Raw genomic sequence first — 15,788 nt, forward strand, 5'->3', positions numbered from 1 at the left:
GCCAGGTTGGATGGGGAAATGCCACGCTCCGTTTGCCATGAAAAGAAGGAAAGAAAGGGCGGCCGGGGCGGCTGCAAAGGGAAAAGGAAATTTTCTCCTTGGGGAAGGTGTAAAATGATTTGCATGAGGACGGGACTCTGCCTCCACACCGTGCTGGGGTGAAGAGCTGGTCACCCCAAAGGGAGGTGGTTTTTTGGCCGATAAATTGGGAATTTTTAGGGGGGATTATTAGCTACAAACCTGGGATAAGGGACTATAAGACTCTTTAGCAGGGGGACGGGGCCTGAAGCCCTCCAAGTAGCCTCCTTGCCTGCTGACACGCATGCGCCACGCTCCCAAAGACGGTCCGTGTCTATCCTCCACCCACCGTGGTTGTCCCCATCCCATAAAACCACAATTCCCGTAACAAGCCCATGTGCTTAAAAAAAAAAAAAAAAAACAAACACGTTTCAAATGACATTTTCAACCCAAGAGCCGAGGAAGAAAGGATGGGAGATGGGGAAGAGCTGCGCCCTCAGTGTTAATGCAGCTTTATTGGCAAAACCCTTTATTTTGATGCATCTCCTGATGCACCAAAGGCACCTTCATCCTCCAGTTGCAGGACCCAAGCCTGACCCCGGGTTCTTCAGGGCATCATGTGCCACCATTTGAAGGTGAAGGGCTTACGCCGGACGTTGGTGCCACAGTGGACATCGCCAGAGAGGACGTGGTAGGAGAAGTAGTCGTCGATGAAGGTGCAGGTGAGGCCCAGGGGCTCCAGCAGCGCCCGCACCCGCTCCTCCAGGCAGCACTGCCCACCCACCAGTGGTCCAAAGGGCTTGGGGATGCCCAGGTGCCTGCCCAGCACCAGCATGTTCACCTGCCAGCCGGACCAAAAAATCAGTGTTTTCCACTCAAAATGTGTGTTTGCATCAAGTGTGGATGGAAAAAGAGGGGTTGGAGGGGAGAAGGTGCCAGAGGGTCTTACCATGTCTGGGAAGAGGGCATCTGCGCGGGAGCCATGCATGATGAAGAGCTGGGGGATGTCGATGATGTCCTGTTCGCTCAAACCCAGCTCCTGCTTCAGGAGGTCGCGGTTCCAGTCGATGCAGCGCTGCAGAGAGGGAGGACATGGAATTGACACCCCAGGCCATCCCAGCACCCCAAATCCCATGCATGGACCCCTGTGTGCCCTATTGCACCCTGCCCAGATCCTCACCCATCCCATCCCTCTGAGCAACGTCCTGAACCCATCCCCAACCTGAGCAACCTCTTTCCTTTGGTTTTGACACTTCTGCAGTCACCTCCCAGTGGGACAATGGGCTGGGGTGACCCAGCACCCAAGGGTGCCTGGCTCCTTCACGGCTGCTCTTGTCCGCCTGCTTTCACGCTGCACAGTGCAACTTGTACCACGGTTTCTTGCTCTTCCCCAGGATCTCTAAAAACACTCCCTGCACCCCGAAATCACCCGGCAGCGATGTGAGCAAGCCCACCCAAATCCATGGGTGCAAAGACCCACCTGCACGTGCCTGTTGTCGTTCCTCAGCGACTCATCCGCCAGGATCTCATCGATGCTTCTCCTCTCAGTGCTCTTCAGCCCTGTGTGGGGACCAGAGCAGAGCGGTAAGGGACACCAGTAACAGATGCCAGTGGTCCCCACCAGGCCGCAGGGATGCCCTTGCCTGCTCCCTTACCAACGAGCTGCGTGGCTTCACCGTGGCCCTGCTTCTGCTTCTCCTTGAAGAGCTTGTAGCAGGCATTGGGGCTGGCCAAGAGGAGCCGGAAACCCTGCGGGAGAGAGCCAAGGGCTTCAGGCTTTGCTGCTGGTGGAATATTTTATTCCCACCCTCCTGCCGAGAGACACCACGCTGACTCCAAACCCAGCCCCAGGTGTTGCAGGTTGTACGGGATGCCACCATCACAGGTTGTACGGGATGCCACGATCACCACAGGGTGCACAGGATGCCACCCAGGGACTCGCCGTTTTCCAGGAAGCCACCCCAAACGCAGGTGCATCACCCAGCCACCGTGGGGAGGACAGGCAATTACAACAATTACAAAAAAGGCTTCTTTTTTTTTTTTTTCTTTTTGGCATTTGCAGAAGAAGCCTCGTGCAGGAGCAGGAACAACTCCAGGAACCGGTACCTTCCTATCAAAGGTGGGGACGAAGGTGAGGAATTCATCCACGTGGCCCACACTCAGCCATTCCGAGTAAATCTCCACCGGAGCCTGCACTTTCTGGGCGTAAAGAAAATCCCTGACCGCCTTGGACATCCTCCGGCCGGAGGCCCTAGGGAGCAGAGGGAGGAGAAGAAAGCGGGCGGCCATCACACCCCTCCCCAAAATTTACCCCCATCCTTCCCCCAAACGTCACACCAAGGGGAGAAGCAGCATCTGCACATCCCGTTTTAATGGGAAACACCAGGAAGAGGCTGGAAATAGTCTGAGCAATATATGTCTAGATTATATATTAATATATACAAATATGTTATATATGAATATATTTACAGTATATATTAATATATAGTATAGTAATATACATACAAAATATTATATATTACTATATCTATATTATATATAATATATACCTGTATTATATATTAAAATACATATTTTTTATATATATATATATATATATAGGCTGTATGTATCTATAGGCATCCGGGCATTACATCCCCCGTTCTGTTCAGGCACCTTTGGATTTATTTTCCCCCATCCCTGTGAATCTTAAATCCCTCCTTACGCAGCGCTTTACGCAGGGGTGAAGTTTTCTTAGACAGACGGCAGCAGGCTGGGAAAACATTAATTAAACTTCTTGTAATAAGGGATAATTACGGTCCCAGCGAGGCTGGGAAAATGCCATTTACCCGCCGCTGTAACCAAAGCAAGCTCCCTGGCTTGCAGCGGGGCTGGGGTGGGAGCATCCCATTTGTTATCCCGGATCAAACCCCATCTGGATTGGTCCCCGTTGTTATTTTTCCAGGAAAATAACCTCCTTTGTGGAGGATTTTGCAGGGCGCTGTTGTTCCCACGGGGCTGCCTAGCACTGCCTGCCCAGAGCAAAACAATTTCCAGTTATTCAGGATTCTACTCTTTCCTGGATTCCCCTGTTTTTCCTTTTAATAGGGGGAAAATAAAAACAAGGCGGGATGCTTACAGCACTGTACGATCAGAGCAAAAGCACCAACAGTTTGGGAGAAGTTAAAAATCAGAGCGGTGGCAGGATTTTGTAAGGGATGAAGGAATAATGACGCACGTTGAATCCAGGATTTGATGGGAATTGGCCCCAAATTCCCATTTTGATGAGAAGTGGCCCCCAAATTTCCGCTCTGAAGGGCGCAACCTTTTCTCATGCAAGGATTTTTGGTGCTTCCCTGCATCCCAGAAGTAAGGCTTGAGCCCCACCGCGTCTCACCAAGGCAGGGAGCTGCCGATGAGGATCCGGCCCAGGGGATACTCCTTCCCTCGCACCGTCACCGGTGGGCTGACGTCCAGGTTGCCAAAGGAGTCGAGGCTGGTGACCTCTCTCCCGGGGAGCTCACGGGTCACGTAGCCAAAATCGGGGCCCTGGAGAAGAGGGGAGCGGTGATGGGGACTCCCCGGGTGGAGGTTTTGGGCGGGGAAAAGGGGGTTGGCAATGCAACAACGCACCAGGATCTTTTTAAAAGCAAAATCCTTCAAGCCTCTGTTCCTGGGTGAGTCGAAGACAACAGGGAAGGTCTTATGCGGCGCTTCCACGTAGCCGAACTCCAGCTCGTCCTGTTGTGGGAAGAAGAGGAGAGAAAGAAGAGGAGGAGGAAAAAGGGGAGGAAGGAGGAGGAGGAAAACTCGTGGCGGGGTGATAGCCATCTCGGCAAGGTGTGCGGTGAAGGTGGAGCAGGAAATGGGGTAAACTTGGCAAAGCCTGGCAGTTCCTCATAAGCCCAAGGGAAGCGGTTGCCTTGCTCTCCCTGGGGGTGACACCCTATCCAGCACCGTGGCGCCTGGCATAGGTCACCCCCGGGGAAGCAACTTGGAGCCACAATGGGCAGGGAAGCGGGAAAGGGAGAGCAGGGCTTGGGCACGCTGCAGGGAGCACACGGCACATCCAGCCCGTGTCCTCCTGGAGATGTACTGTGGGGTCCCTCTTGCAACGGAAACTCTCTTGCAATGCCCCACAGGGTCCCCTCTTGCAACAGGGTCCCTCTTGAAATGTCTCACAGGGTCTCTCTTGCAGTGGGGACCCTCTTGCATTGCTCTGTAGGGTTCCTCTTGCAGTGGGGAGCCCCTTGCAAAGCCCCACAGGGTCCCTCTTGCAATGGGATCCCTCTTGCAATGCCCCCACAAAGTCCCTCTTGCAATGGGACCCCTCTTGCAATGTTCTATAGGGTCCCTCTTGCAGTGGAGACCCTCTGGTAAAGCCCAATGAGGCCCCTCTCGCAATGGGGCCCCTCTCACAATGCCTCCGTTAGGTCTCTCTTGTAATGGGGCCCCTCTTGCGATGTCCCATGGGGTCTCTCTTGCAACGGGGTACCTCTTGGAATGACCCCTTGGGTCTCTGGACAACGTCTGCGCTGGTTGCCACCACCAGCAGCATCTCCCCATGCTTTAGTTCACGGTTGCCTGGTTCACCTCTTAACATCTAGGTGCTTGCCCCAGCAACTCAGCTAGTCCCTCCCAGGGGTGTCAGCAACAGGGACACACCCTACATGCCCAGGAGCCTGTAAGGGACCAGGAGAGCTGTGTATTACAAGCATCGATTGATGACCTGGATCCAGCGGTCACTGCGGGTTTCCACCTCCGAGCAGATGGTCAACTTGCAGTTGGCTTTCCTCAGCAGGACCTTCAGCCCTTCCAGAAAGGCTTCATTGGAGTCTGGGCCCCGCTGGATGCTGGAGGGAGAGGAAGGAGCAAATGCTGCAAGGGGAGATCATGAGAAGCCCCCCCCCCCAACTCTGCAGCACATTCCTTATTTCTAATTGCACTGGGTAATAGTCCTGCATGTAGTTAGACCCTGGAGAGGGTCCTCCGACCTTTCTCCTTGGGGTTGCAATGAGTGCAGCAGTGCCAGCAGGCTTCCCACCCAAATATTGCCTCCATTATAGCATGCATAAAGCCTGGCTCACCCTATGGCTGCTACGTAGCAAGGAAAGGTCAAAAGCTCCTCCTTGGAGAGTCACCCAAGGCAGGAGAGCAATGGGTTGACGTCCCTCCTACCTGCAGACAAAAACCTCCATAGGCTGCTGGGTGTTGGGTGTCATTATCCAGGGCGCCATGCGGAAAACCACTGTATCCGTGAAAATTGGGGTGCCCGGCAAATTCTGCGAGGGGCGAAACACCAGGGAGCAATGGTTGACACCCCACTGTTAGGGGACTTTGCAGGGGATGAGGCAAACCCCATGTACCTTATGAGGAAGCTCCAGCAAGCTGGCGCTGAAGGAAACCAACCCAGAGAAGCCCACGTCGGGGAAAGCCAACCCTTCAACGTAGAAGATGTTTTCTCCACTGCCGACATGGTCCAGCACGTAGGAGAGCTTGTCCGGCCCCAACACGGGTTTGTAGTGGGGGTGTGAGTCACTCCCTAGAGAAACACCAAAATACCCAACCCAAGACGGAGTGACCAACCTGTCCACCGGGCTGGAAGGAGGCACCAGCAAGGAGGTGGCTGATGCCAGCGCGGTTTGCAGAGGAGCGGGTGTGCCTCCTCTTCTCTGGGGAGCACACTTGATCTTCCTCATACAAAGAGGACTCTATACCCTCAGGTCCAACCCTTTCAAGGTGCGTGGCTCCAGTTAAGCATCTAATGATATGCTTGGGTTCCCTGACCTGATTTTCAGCGAGGAGCTGCTGGAGATCCAGCTGCCAGGGTGTTCAAAGGCAAAACGCGCTGCCCAACAAGATGGGCTGCTTTGGCAGCTGGGTCATTGCCCTCACTGAAACGGTGCTGGGAGCCACACAGGGGTTATCCACCCCGTGGGAACATCAACATTTCAGCAACCCCCCTGAGAAAAGCCTTTTTTTATCCTTTTCCCTTTGATTTTTCCCATATAACCCCAATCTTCTAGAAGAGCAGAGGAGCTTTGGGGATAAATGAGCGTTTCCAGCAATTGGAGGTACCCAGCCTCTAGCCGCGGTAAACAAAAAGAAATCGGGGTTCACTCGCCTCGGGGTCATGCATGGATATCTGGGAAGGAAGGAATACTCACGGATAGCATGGAAAACCCGCACTTTATCTGCATCCGACTCGGGGACGTGCAGGATCACCTGGTACTCAGCAAAGATAGCGCTGGGACCTTGAGTCCGCAGCAGCATGACGGACATGTCCTGAAGGTCTACGGAGCAGAAGAAGATGGAAAGAGGGGAGAGAGGTCTTACAAGTGGGAAACACCCCGGTGAGATCTTTTGGGTCCCCTTGCGCTGCAGATGACACCCTACCTGCAGTGGTCCGTATGTCCACCTGACCGCTGTCTGGCCCCCCTGTACCAGGGCTGTCCCGGTCGCAGTTGACCAGGAGCACAGCACCTTGCCCATTGGGACCCCACGTCCACTTGGCCTGGAGGAGAAGCACCCAAAGAGGATGGGAGTGAGATTTCCCCCATCCCAGCCTCCTCCCAAACCGGGGAAAACCCCACGACCACGCTCAGAGGACAACCCACAACATGCAGTCAAGACTGGCGGGGAGACAGCAGCGATGCTTTCAAGCCACTAAATTTCCTAACCCTCCGCTTCTAGCAGGGCCAGCAAAGACTATTTCAAACAGATCTTATCTTCTAACAAGCCAGACAGTATCTGCCAGGCCTCATCTGGACAACACTACACAGTTTCTAGGAATGCATCTCATCTCGATGTACAATTTGCGCTGCCAATTGGGCTACAGCTAATTACCCGGGTGTAAGTGCTTGGGCATATGCAGATTTGTTGCCAAAGGGGTAAATCTCTTGCTGTTTGCAAAATTTGCAGCTGACTCATTTAGTGGCACGTTTCAAGTCCAAAAAGAAAAAAAAAAAAAAAAAAAGAAAATAAAAGAAAGAAAAGAAACGAAAACAGAGTATTTTCTCCTATACGATCCTTGGGGCTGGACTGGAGAGGCAGGAGATTTTGGCACGGAATAAGAAAATAAAGTCTTTTCCACCTCAATTAGTACATTGAGATTTTGCCATGTTATTTTCTCTAATTCAGACACCAATGATACCATCCAAGTCCCTCTCCCTCCTGGCAGTTTTTAGGGAAGAGACTGTAAACGGCTGCACCCTGCTTTGACCCTCCAATACTTTGCCTCCAGCAAAGCTTCTCCTTACCTTGTCCTTCCCTCTGCTCTTCACTCTCCCATTACGGCTCAAGTCCACGTCCAGGGATACCTCTGAAACATCAAGAGAGAAGGAAGCCAATAGCAGGGGAATGAGCTCTGGGTGGCATTTTGGGCTCATCCTTGGCAGTAGTCATGAGTCAGCCAATCCCAACCCCACCTTCAAGCCCCAAAGCTGCTCCAGACCCAACGTCTCCAACAGAATGCCAATAGAAAAGCCAACTCGATGGCTTTTTCATGCCTTTCCCCCTTCGGTCTCCAGCTACCTTCTCCCTTCTCGGCACCCCCAGCAGGGACGTACTCACTTCAGGGCATATTTTGTGTTTTCAACAATTTCATATTGACTGTAGAGTTTTTCACAAAGCCAAAACACGGTGGAGGCATGAAAATGTTTTCACCACAGGTGAGTGGACATCTGAATAATTACTAGGCTCGATGCAGTGTTTGAGAAGGACTTTCCCTTACAGAGCTCTTCTTGGCCCAATAAAGCAACCTCATCTAAACCCCACTTAAATCTGTATTAAGCCTATCTTAATACAGAAACTCCTCCAAATCGGATATTCGGCTTGTGAAAAACACGGGCACTGAAGCAGAGATTGTCCTCCTTCACGCAGAGAGGAGGGCGTGGAAAAGCTGGAAATGGAGCTCTTAAATCTAAGCAAGAGAAGAGCATTTGTAAGGCAGAAGCCCTGCAGACAGCTGTGGCCCCAGATGGCTCCAGTGGAGACCATCAGTTATGGGACGTGGGAAACCATCAGCCTCTTCAGGTGCAATTTTTGGAAGGCATATGCATGACTTTAGGACACAGGTCTGGCTGTCATGTGAACGCTTTAGAAAATTCCAAATTTAGGGTAATTAATCCATCCAAGTGGAAGGCTCTGCATCCAGACTGGTTGTCTAGACTCCCTTTGTAGTCAGCAGAGGAAAATAGGCATTTCAAGGGAATGATTCATCTCATCCTAAACTTCTAAAATAGGTCAGACAACTGCTCTTTGGTGCCTATTCCTCTCCACTAGCTGCAACAGAGGTCGAGGAGGGGGACGCCGGCCAAAGTTGGGTGAGATGGTCTCCTTCGGATCCTCTTCTGCCAACGCAATGGTCTTGGCAAGCAGAGAAGGATGCTTGGTGTATGTGTTGGGTGGGGACATGGCCCAGCCTGTGTCTTTTTTGCACCATATAAGGCAGCATAATAACATTTTAATTATTTCCCTCTTGCTTGTCAGCATCAGTCAACACCCAAACCTTCATTGCACATCACAGATGGGTAGCCCGCGCCCCCCACTTAACTCCCATCCCATGAACCCAACTAGATCTTGGCATCAGAAAGGGTTGGCCGGGTTTTGAACAAGCATTGCTGTAATACCTACCTACGCAGGTGAGGTACAACCAAGCCACCGAGAGCTCATTGCCTTCCCGTCCGTAGTATGAAATCTTAACCTGCAAAGACATCACCACATCGTGACCCAAGTCCCATGTCCCGTCATGCTGAGTAGGTCTTTCCACTCAGTGGGTTGACCAACCAACGCTATACAACAAGCTCATGGAGGGTTCATCCAAGTCATTCTCCATTAATCATAGTTCAGCCGAACCATTTCTGCCTGGACTACTTTTGCTGCCTGGCATGGAGTTTCTGACACCAGCTTTTGCAACCACTGCTGCCTCACATTTAGGGCACAAAATGTGATCATCTCATCTCCTTCTTAGTTTCATTTTTCGTACATGATAACTACACAATTCTTTTTTAAGTTTGAGTATTCTCCACGGAAACAAGCCCAATGTCAGTATTACCTAGAAATGCTTGAGCCTGCCCACAATCCTCCATTCTTTCCTGGAAAGTTTAACTTTTTTTTCCAGTTTCAGTGCGCAAAAAGCAACTTACCTTATTGTCATTGACGGTCTTGCTGGTGACATCAATGGTCACTATAATCTCTATATCAGGATCCAGGGGCCATCTGGAGTTAATCATGGGTTTTGTCGTGGGGTTGTGGACGATGTGGACCGTAACTGCAGAGGTGGCATGGACATCAAATGACATGGCACTTTTGGGGGTAGATCTGAAACAGAGAGCAGTGTGGGGTTATAGACCAAGCTGTCTCTCCTGTTCTCCTCTGTGGAGCCAAATACTTGAACCTGGAATTAAAATCCAGCCTTAACTGGGTGGAAAGGGCACCTTCAGGTGACGAAACACGTCGTCTGAATTTTATATGTATTATCTCTGTGGTGGTGTTGAGCAAGAAGAGTTCCCACTGGAGCTTTGGCACGTCCGTTCGTGGTCAAGCCTAGATTGCAAATTGCTGAAGTTTGGGCATCCAGCCTCCCTCCACAACAGCAAGAAAACCCCCAAAACTTCAGCATTCCACAACAAAACCCCGACAAAGAGCCAGGACAACTTCTGATGTCAGCCATCTGGGGAGATAGTTATCATGGGACCATCCCCTGACCCGAGAGATGCCCAAACTGGAGTAGAGCCCGAATCCCAGCATGGAGAACCCGCACCCCACCTGCATGACGTCCCTTGCCTTTGAAGTGCTGCCTACCTGCTCATTACAGGCCCAGCACCTCCATCCCAGGAGCATGAGTGCTCCAACCTGTCTGCCATCGGGAGCCAGCCTCCCCAGCCACACGCAAAAAGGGACAGAGCAGTAAATTTTAACAGCGAGAATAAAACCAAAAATAAATCCCAGAAGAGATTTATTCCCAGTGCTGCTCTTGGCATGGTATCCCTGGTGCCTGCAGCAGCTTGTAAGGGGAGATTAAAGTGTCATCTCATTCGTCATTCCGTGTATTTAACATCGTGCAACATCATAAATCCACCTGCATGCTGTTGTACACCAGGACTTCTTGAATTTGGGTCTATTTGCCCTGATTTTAAAGCCCTCACACCTCAGCGTCACCATCAGATTCCCACCGTGCTCCATTTTCTGCCCCAAAACGGACCAAACCGCAGTCAAACCTTGACGCATCCATCACCGAGTTCCCCCTGGCCAGCGCTCTCGGGGAACAAAATGATCCCATTTTTTTTACTTGAAAGAACATTCACCCTCTGCTTTTTTGGACCAAAGATCAGATTTTGCTACTGAGAAGCCAAATCAGCCCATTTAGGGGCTCGAGCTCCATGTTTAAATAGGACTGAGCTCACTTTCGGTCCAAAGCCAGGGAAAAAAAGTCAAATAATAGGTTTTATATATTCCCATCCGGCTGAGAAGAAAAAGAATACTTTTTAAGGGCAGCTAAAGCTCAATCCAAAGCCCTTCAGAGGGACGACAGCACGTCCTGGCCTGGCTCCAACACACGATCCCAATAATTGCCCCGGATGCGATCCCAACTGGCTTGTCCTGTAGTCTCTATCATTATAAACGTGATTTATTAAATAACGACAACGTAACAGCAGGGTAAATACAGCCTCGTATCTGGCCAATAAAGCAACCCCCGTATTTAATGCTGGAAAAAAATCTCTTTTTGTGAAATCACCCATGCAAACCTGCTGGTGGATTTTTTCTGCCTGAGCCACACATTTTATTCTTTACCCCATTTTAGCTCCGACCAAGTTACTCATCTTGAATTGCTCTTGCCTAATGTTTTCACAGACAGAAATAGATCCCGCTTAGCTGGGGTGTGCATGGGCTTTGCCTGCAAATCGTCATGGCTCGGCTACGCTTCGACGCCTCACATTTGCCAGAATGACGTCCCTCCTTTGGGTGCAGCTCCGCATGGGACGTTGTCCCTTAACACAGCCCCAGCGAGATGTGTCCCCCGTGCACCGAACAAGCTCGCCAAATCCTTGGCTGAACTCATGGTGTGGGCTCAAAATGAGCTCCGATTTCCCCCCTAGCGCTCATTTCTCCTCCAAAGAAAGAGTAAAGACACTGTTGGGCTCCCCCAAAACCCATCAGCCCTATGGAAAACGATGGGGGTACCCCCCATCCCAAGCCTTACCGGCGCGTATCGAGGAAGACCTCAGTACCCAACACGCAGACGCCGTAGCTGGCGTGGCTGGTGGACATCTGCACGATGTGTCGTTGGGGCATGATGCGCCGGGGACTGCGGCTGCATGTGAAGGAAGCTGCTGCCTGGCTTTGTAGGTAAACCAGCACGACTGGATTAAAAGGCAGGGGAATTTTAACTCCTCCTTCCCTCGATGACGGGGTTTAGCCAGGGGACCCTGCCGTCTCCACCTCCACCACCCAGCAAGCTGCCGCCCCACTCGGGGAGATGGAGGCGATAAGGCAGCCCCTGGGGGGAGCCAGGCAGCTCCGGGGAGGGGACACAAGGCAAAGGGGCAGGACAGGGTGGGTGACACCCAGCCCTGCCCTGGGATGCTCGGCAGCGAGATCTTTTGGGGCTTATTCTCACCTTTTTATTCCCTTATAGATCCATATAAGGACTCCAAAGCTTAATGCATTAAACATTTCAACTCCTCCTGTTGCGCAAAGTGGTTGTTTAGGGTTATTATAATACACAGTATCATTAAAATAAAGCATTTTCTTTAAAACAACCCAAATTTTCCATCTAGCCTCTCCACAGGTGACTCACGGCCTCGGCCACCCCACTAGGGCAATGCCCGAATAAAGCCTAACAAAAGGAAATGTTTGTCCAGGTCGGTCCTTCCCATCATAACAATTCCTGAGGAGCGCGACGGACAGAAACGGGTGCAGGGAAAACTGGTTATTTGGCACGCAGGGAAGGGGAAAACAAACAAACAACAACAAAACAAAACAGGCTTTCAATGGAAATTAAAAGTTCTGAGTGTTTCGCTTGGACCTCGCATTTCAGGGGAATTGGGGCTTTTGGGCAGGCAGCAAAAGTCTCACGGGAAACATCCCCGTGGCTGGAAGATGTCGTCTACCAGAGATAGGCATCTCTCTCCGGGCCATCCCAGGAGGCTTCACCTGCCTGCGAAGAGGGAAACCAGGTGAGGTTATTCTTGCTGAAGCCAGGAAGGAATTCTCCGTCACGCTCGGGGATGGAGGCAGCAGCTAAAATGGAGGAAAAAGGCAGCGTAGGGACAGAGAGCATGCTGGTAGCCCCGTTGCCACAAGGTTCTTCCTCGTAGCCAGGGGGATGGGGCAACGTGGTCCCCATTCTCATGGCGTGTTAGCAATGCAATGGGCAGGAGAGGGCTGGAGCCAGGAAAAACTCGGTTTTACGAGCGGCAGGACCCCTTGCAAGCCAAAAAGGTCAAAGCAAGCTCAGTAGAGCTAGAAGGACCAGTCCCCACCAGTGCACTGAGTCGTGTGTCCTCAGCCGGAGGAGCAGCGACCTGCACGCACCTTCCCCTGCAAGATCAAACCAGCTGCTTTAAACATCTCCCAGCCAGTCTACATTAAAGGGCTCCTTCCGACTTTAATTGCAGCAGAAAAATAACCAACAGCACCATGTCTCGTATGCGAGCACGGCTTTAATAAGATCGTGGGAGCCTGCCGGGGCAGCCAGGATGCTCGAGTGGGAAATGCTAGCGGCACTTCCAGGCTCTCCAGGACCTCGCCTTGCTTGAGATTTTAGATAAAATCCCGTTTCCCAAAACCCAGCACGAGCCAAACTCCTGATGTTCACAGACTTGTGAATTTTGTTGGTTCTCAAGCCGTCATGAGGGAACACAAGGCTTCACGCCCCGTTAAAACCCTGTGAGCTGGGGTGAAGCAGAGCTGGCGGCGGGGGCGAGGAGCTCATTGCATCCTCCCAGGAAGAGTCTGGCCACAGCAGCATCTCTACCGAAGAGAGCTGCAAGTTGGATTTCCCACTCGCAGCTGCTGGTCGCACTGGTTTGGACTGGGCACAGTGCTGAGTTTGCCGCCTGCTGTGATTTTAGCATCGCATCCTGCTTGGCTGGTTTGAACCCTGTGCCGGACAGGGAACACACCTTAATCCCCACGGGGTCAGGCTGGTACGGTCTGTAATCTGGAGGGAGGTGGAGGATGGTGGTTTCGGGCTCCCAGCAAGCACGAGGGCTTCAGCAGAGGGTTTGAGAGCATACGCTTCTCAAAATCCACCCGGGATCACACCTATCCAGAAAGGATGGAGACACAGTGCTGAAACCTCATCTTCATTTTGGATTTGGGTTTTTTCTTCGGCAAGTTTAGTCACGGCACATTTTGAGCCACCACAATCACTGCGGATGCTCGCTCAAGCCTAAAACACCTCGTCTTCGTTGGGTGGTACCTACACTCACCTCTTCTTCCTCCTCCACCTTCTATTAGCACCGACATGCCCATGCACAGGGAGAATGATGATTTTAAGTCATCTGGTCCATACAGAGCTGAGTGTTTCTTCCTAATAACACCTTGTCTGGAGAAGTTGCTATTAAGATCCCTGGTACATGACGGATGGGATCCTGCCTCTCCATCAGATTGAGTGAGCTTGGTCAGCCTTGTTTTTTGGGGCTCACTTCATCTTTTTCCCAATTTCAGCCTGTTTTTAGCCATGATGGAGCAATACCTGACCCCCTCAGTGCTCCCCCAGGAACACCACCAATGGCCCAGACCCTCTTCGGGCGTTTCTTCTTGCCCATCCTGCACCACCACTCCGTCAAGGAAAGTTTGATAATCTCCCTGAGCCAATAATTACACCTTATTTATTACTCTGCATACGTAATTGCAGGCAGGAACTTTTAAGAGCCATGTCAGCCTAATTACTTGCAATAAGGCAAGGCATCAAACCAGTTATCAAGTCCTGCTCCGGTTTGCATGGGGGTTTATTTTCTTTAGGTGCATAGCTGTAACAGCACAGCAGGAGCATCCCAGGTGGCCACCAAGTCCCTTCCTGGGGACCTGCCTTCCCCATCCTGCTTGGAAGCCAGGGAAGAAGAGCAGGAGGAGTATGGACCAGTAAAAAATGCTTTGAAAGCCAGTAAAACCCATGAGAGGTTGGTCCCCATCCTGGTAAAACACCTGAGGTCAGGACTCGTCAGAGCTGGCTTAGCATCTGCCTTCTCCTGGGTGAGAAAGCACCAGAAATCCCCCTCCATCCTTCCTTCTTCCCAAAATAAAGGCGTCTGCCTGCTGAGCGACTTCATACCTGGCAATCCAAGAGCCAAGCACACCATAAAACTGCTTTTACCCCCTGGGGCTGCAGCCGTGCACGCACCCGGTGCTCACGCTCCCCTCCAGCTTTGCATGAAATTTGCTGCCCTATAAATATCTCCCTCACTGGGAGAGCAACAAAGCTACGGGTGGGCTCAGCTTCGCCCAAGCTCCTTCATCCTCACCAGTGGGTTGGTTTCGCCTCCTCGAAGCTGCCTGCCTCTTCCAAAATAAAGCCAGCGCAGGCAGGAACGGGCAGGAATGGGCAGCGCCTCGTGGCTCGATCGGGACAGGCACCTGTTTGCACCTCCTAAACGCAAAAGGTCAGCTTGAAAGGACGCCGCGAGGGGGGACATTTCCCTCCTACTCTTTGCAATAAGGCACGTGCCTGGCAGGAAGGGAGCCGCAAAACCACCCCGAAAACCCTCACCGGGCACCCATGGAGCTTAAAACCCCCTTGCACTCACCGGCTCGGTCCTCCTCGCGGAGGAGATGCTGGGCGACACGGACGTGAAAACCCTCAGGAATCAGCTCGCCGCGGTTGTTTGCAAGCTCCAGCGCTGGGATCTGTTCCCGGGTCCTCGAAATTAGGGCAGGCAGAGATCCATCGGCGGCGGGGAAGTTTATGCAGAGCAGCTCCTAATCTGGCAGATCTGATTTTTAAAAAAAACACCGGAGAACTCCTCTGACCAGATTGACTATAGCCACGAAACCACGAGCCTCCAGACATCTACGTGTGTGTGTATATCCGTATCTATATATCCGTCCTGGGATGGTTTACCATGTCTGATCTCCCACCTGATAGCACAGAGCAGAGCCTGCATCGCCAATAGCACTTTCGCACCCTGAAAAATCCCATTCTTGCAGCATAAAACCAGGTTTATTCAGTAACTGGCGCGGGGATTCACGCAGGCTTTTCCTGCCCCTCGTGCGATGGGGACATACAGGTCCTCACGCTTGTCCCCAGTGCCGGCAGCAGGTACGGGAAGGATGCCTTGGATGCCTCTTGGGTGTGATTGTCCCTCTCCTTCCTCCCCAAATGCAGACATTGCAAGGGGTGGGTGCTTTGCCAAAGCCTCCCCAGGAAGGATTTCATATTATCCTCACTGCAAACATTGCTGCAGGGGCTCTGCAAAGACACACCCCCCCCCCCCAGGCTTGCAAAGACCCCAAAAAGCTTACAAAGAACCTGCATGGCTTGGGAAGACCCCCAAGAAGCTTGGAAAGACCCCTTGGCTTTTACCCATGCCAGCACCATCACGCCAGCTGGACCATGGGGGATAGAAATACATTTATATTTATATATAGATGTATAAAACAAACCCTGTAACCAGCTAGAAATACTCCTGCTGATTTCAAAAGTCACAAGTGATGCAGTGACCTTGGGGTCTTCCTGTAAGACGGGAAGGCTCTGGGGTTGGGGCGTTTTTTTTCTGGAGAAAAGGAGGATTTAAATAGCATATGTTTTCCTTACTGACAACCAAAATACCAAATCCTCAGGTGCA

The 15,788-nt window shown here is 51.7% G+C and overlaps 1 protein-coding gene across 1 annotated transcript; it reads right to left on the reverse strand.

The window, feature by feature from the left end:
• Window positions 1-625: 625 nt before the first annotated feature.
• Window positions 626-11,292, reverse strand: LOC128918348 (protein-arginine deiminase type-1-like). Its single transcript, XM_054222459.1, has 16 exons — window positions 11,201-11,292; window positions 9,144-9,318; window positions 8,632-8,701; window positions 7,257-7,318; window positions 6,394-6,511; window positions 6,165-6,290; window positions 5,364-5,539; window positions 5,176-5,279; window positions 4,727-4,850; window positions 3,631-3,738; window positions 3,395-3,546; window positions 2,125-2,269; window positions 1,674-1,767; window positions 1,499-1,578; window positions 968-1,093; window positions 626-859 (listed from the first exon to the last, which is right to left on the reverse strand). The coding sequence occupies exons 1-16, from the start codon at window positions 11,290-11,292 to the stop codon at window positions 626-628; spliced, it is 1,986 nt and encodes a 661-aa protein (XP_054078434.1).
• Between the last annotated feature and the right edge of the window lie 4,496 nt (window positions 11,293-15,788).

Source organism: Rissa tridactyla, chromosome 16 (genome assembly GCF_028500815.1).
Source record: "Rissa tridactyla isolate bRisTri1 chromosome 16, bRisTri1.patW.cur.20221130, whole genome shotgun sequence".
Classification (NCBI taxonomy): Eukaryota; Metazoa; Chordata; class Aves; order Charadriiformes; family Laridae; genus Rissa; species Rissa tridactyla.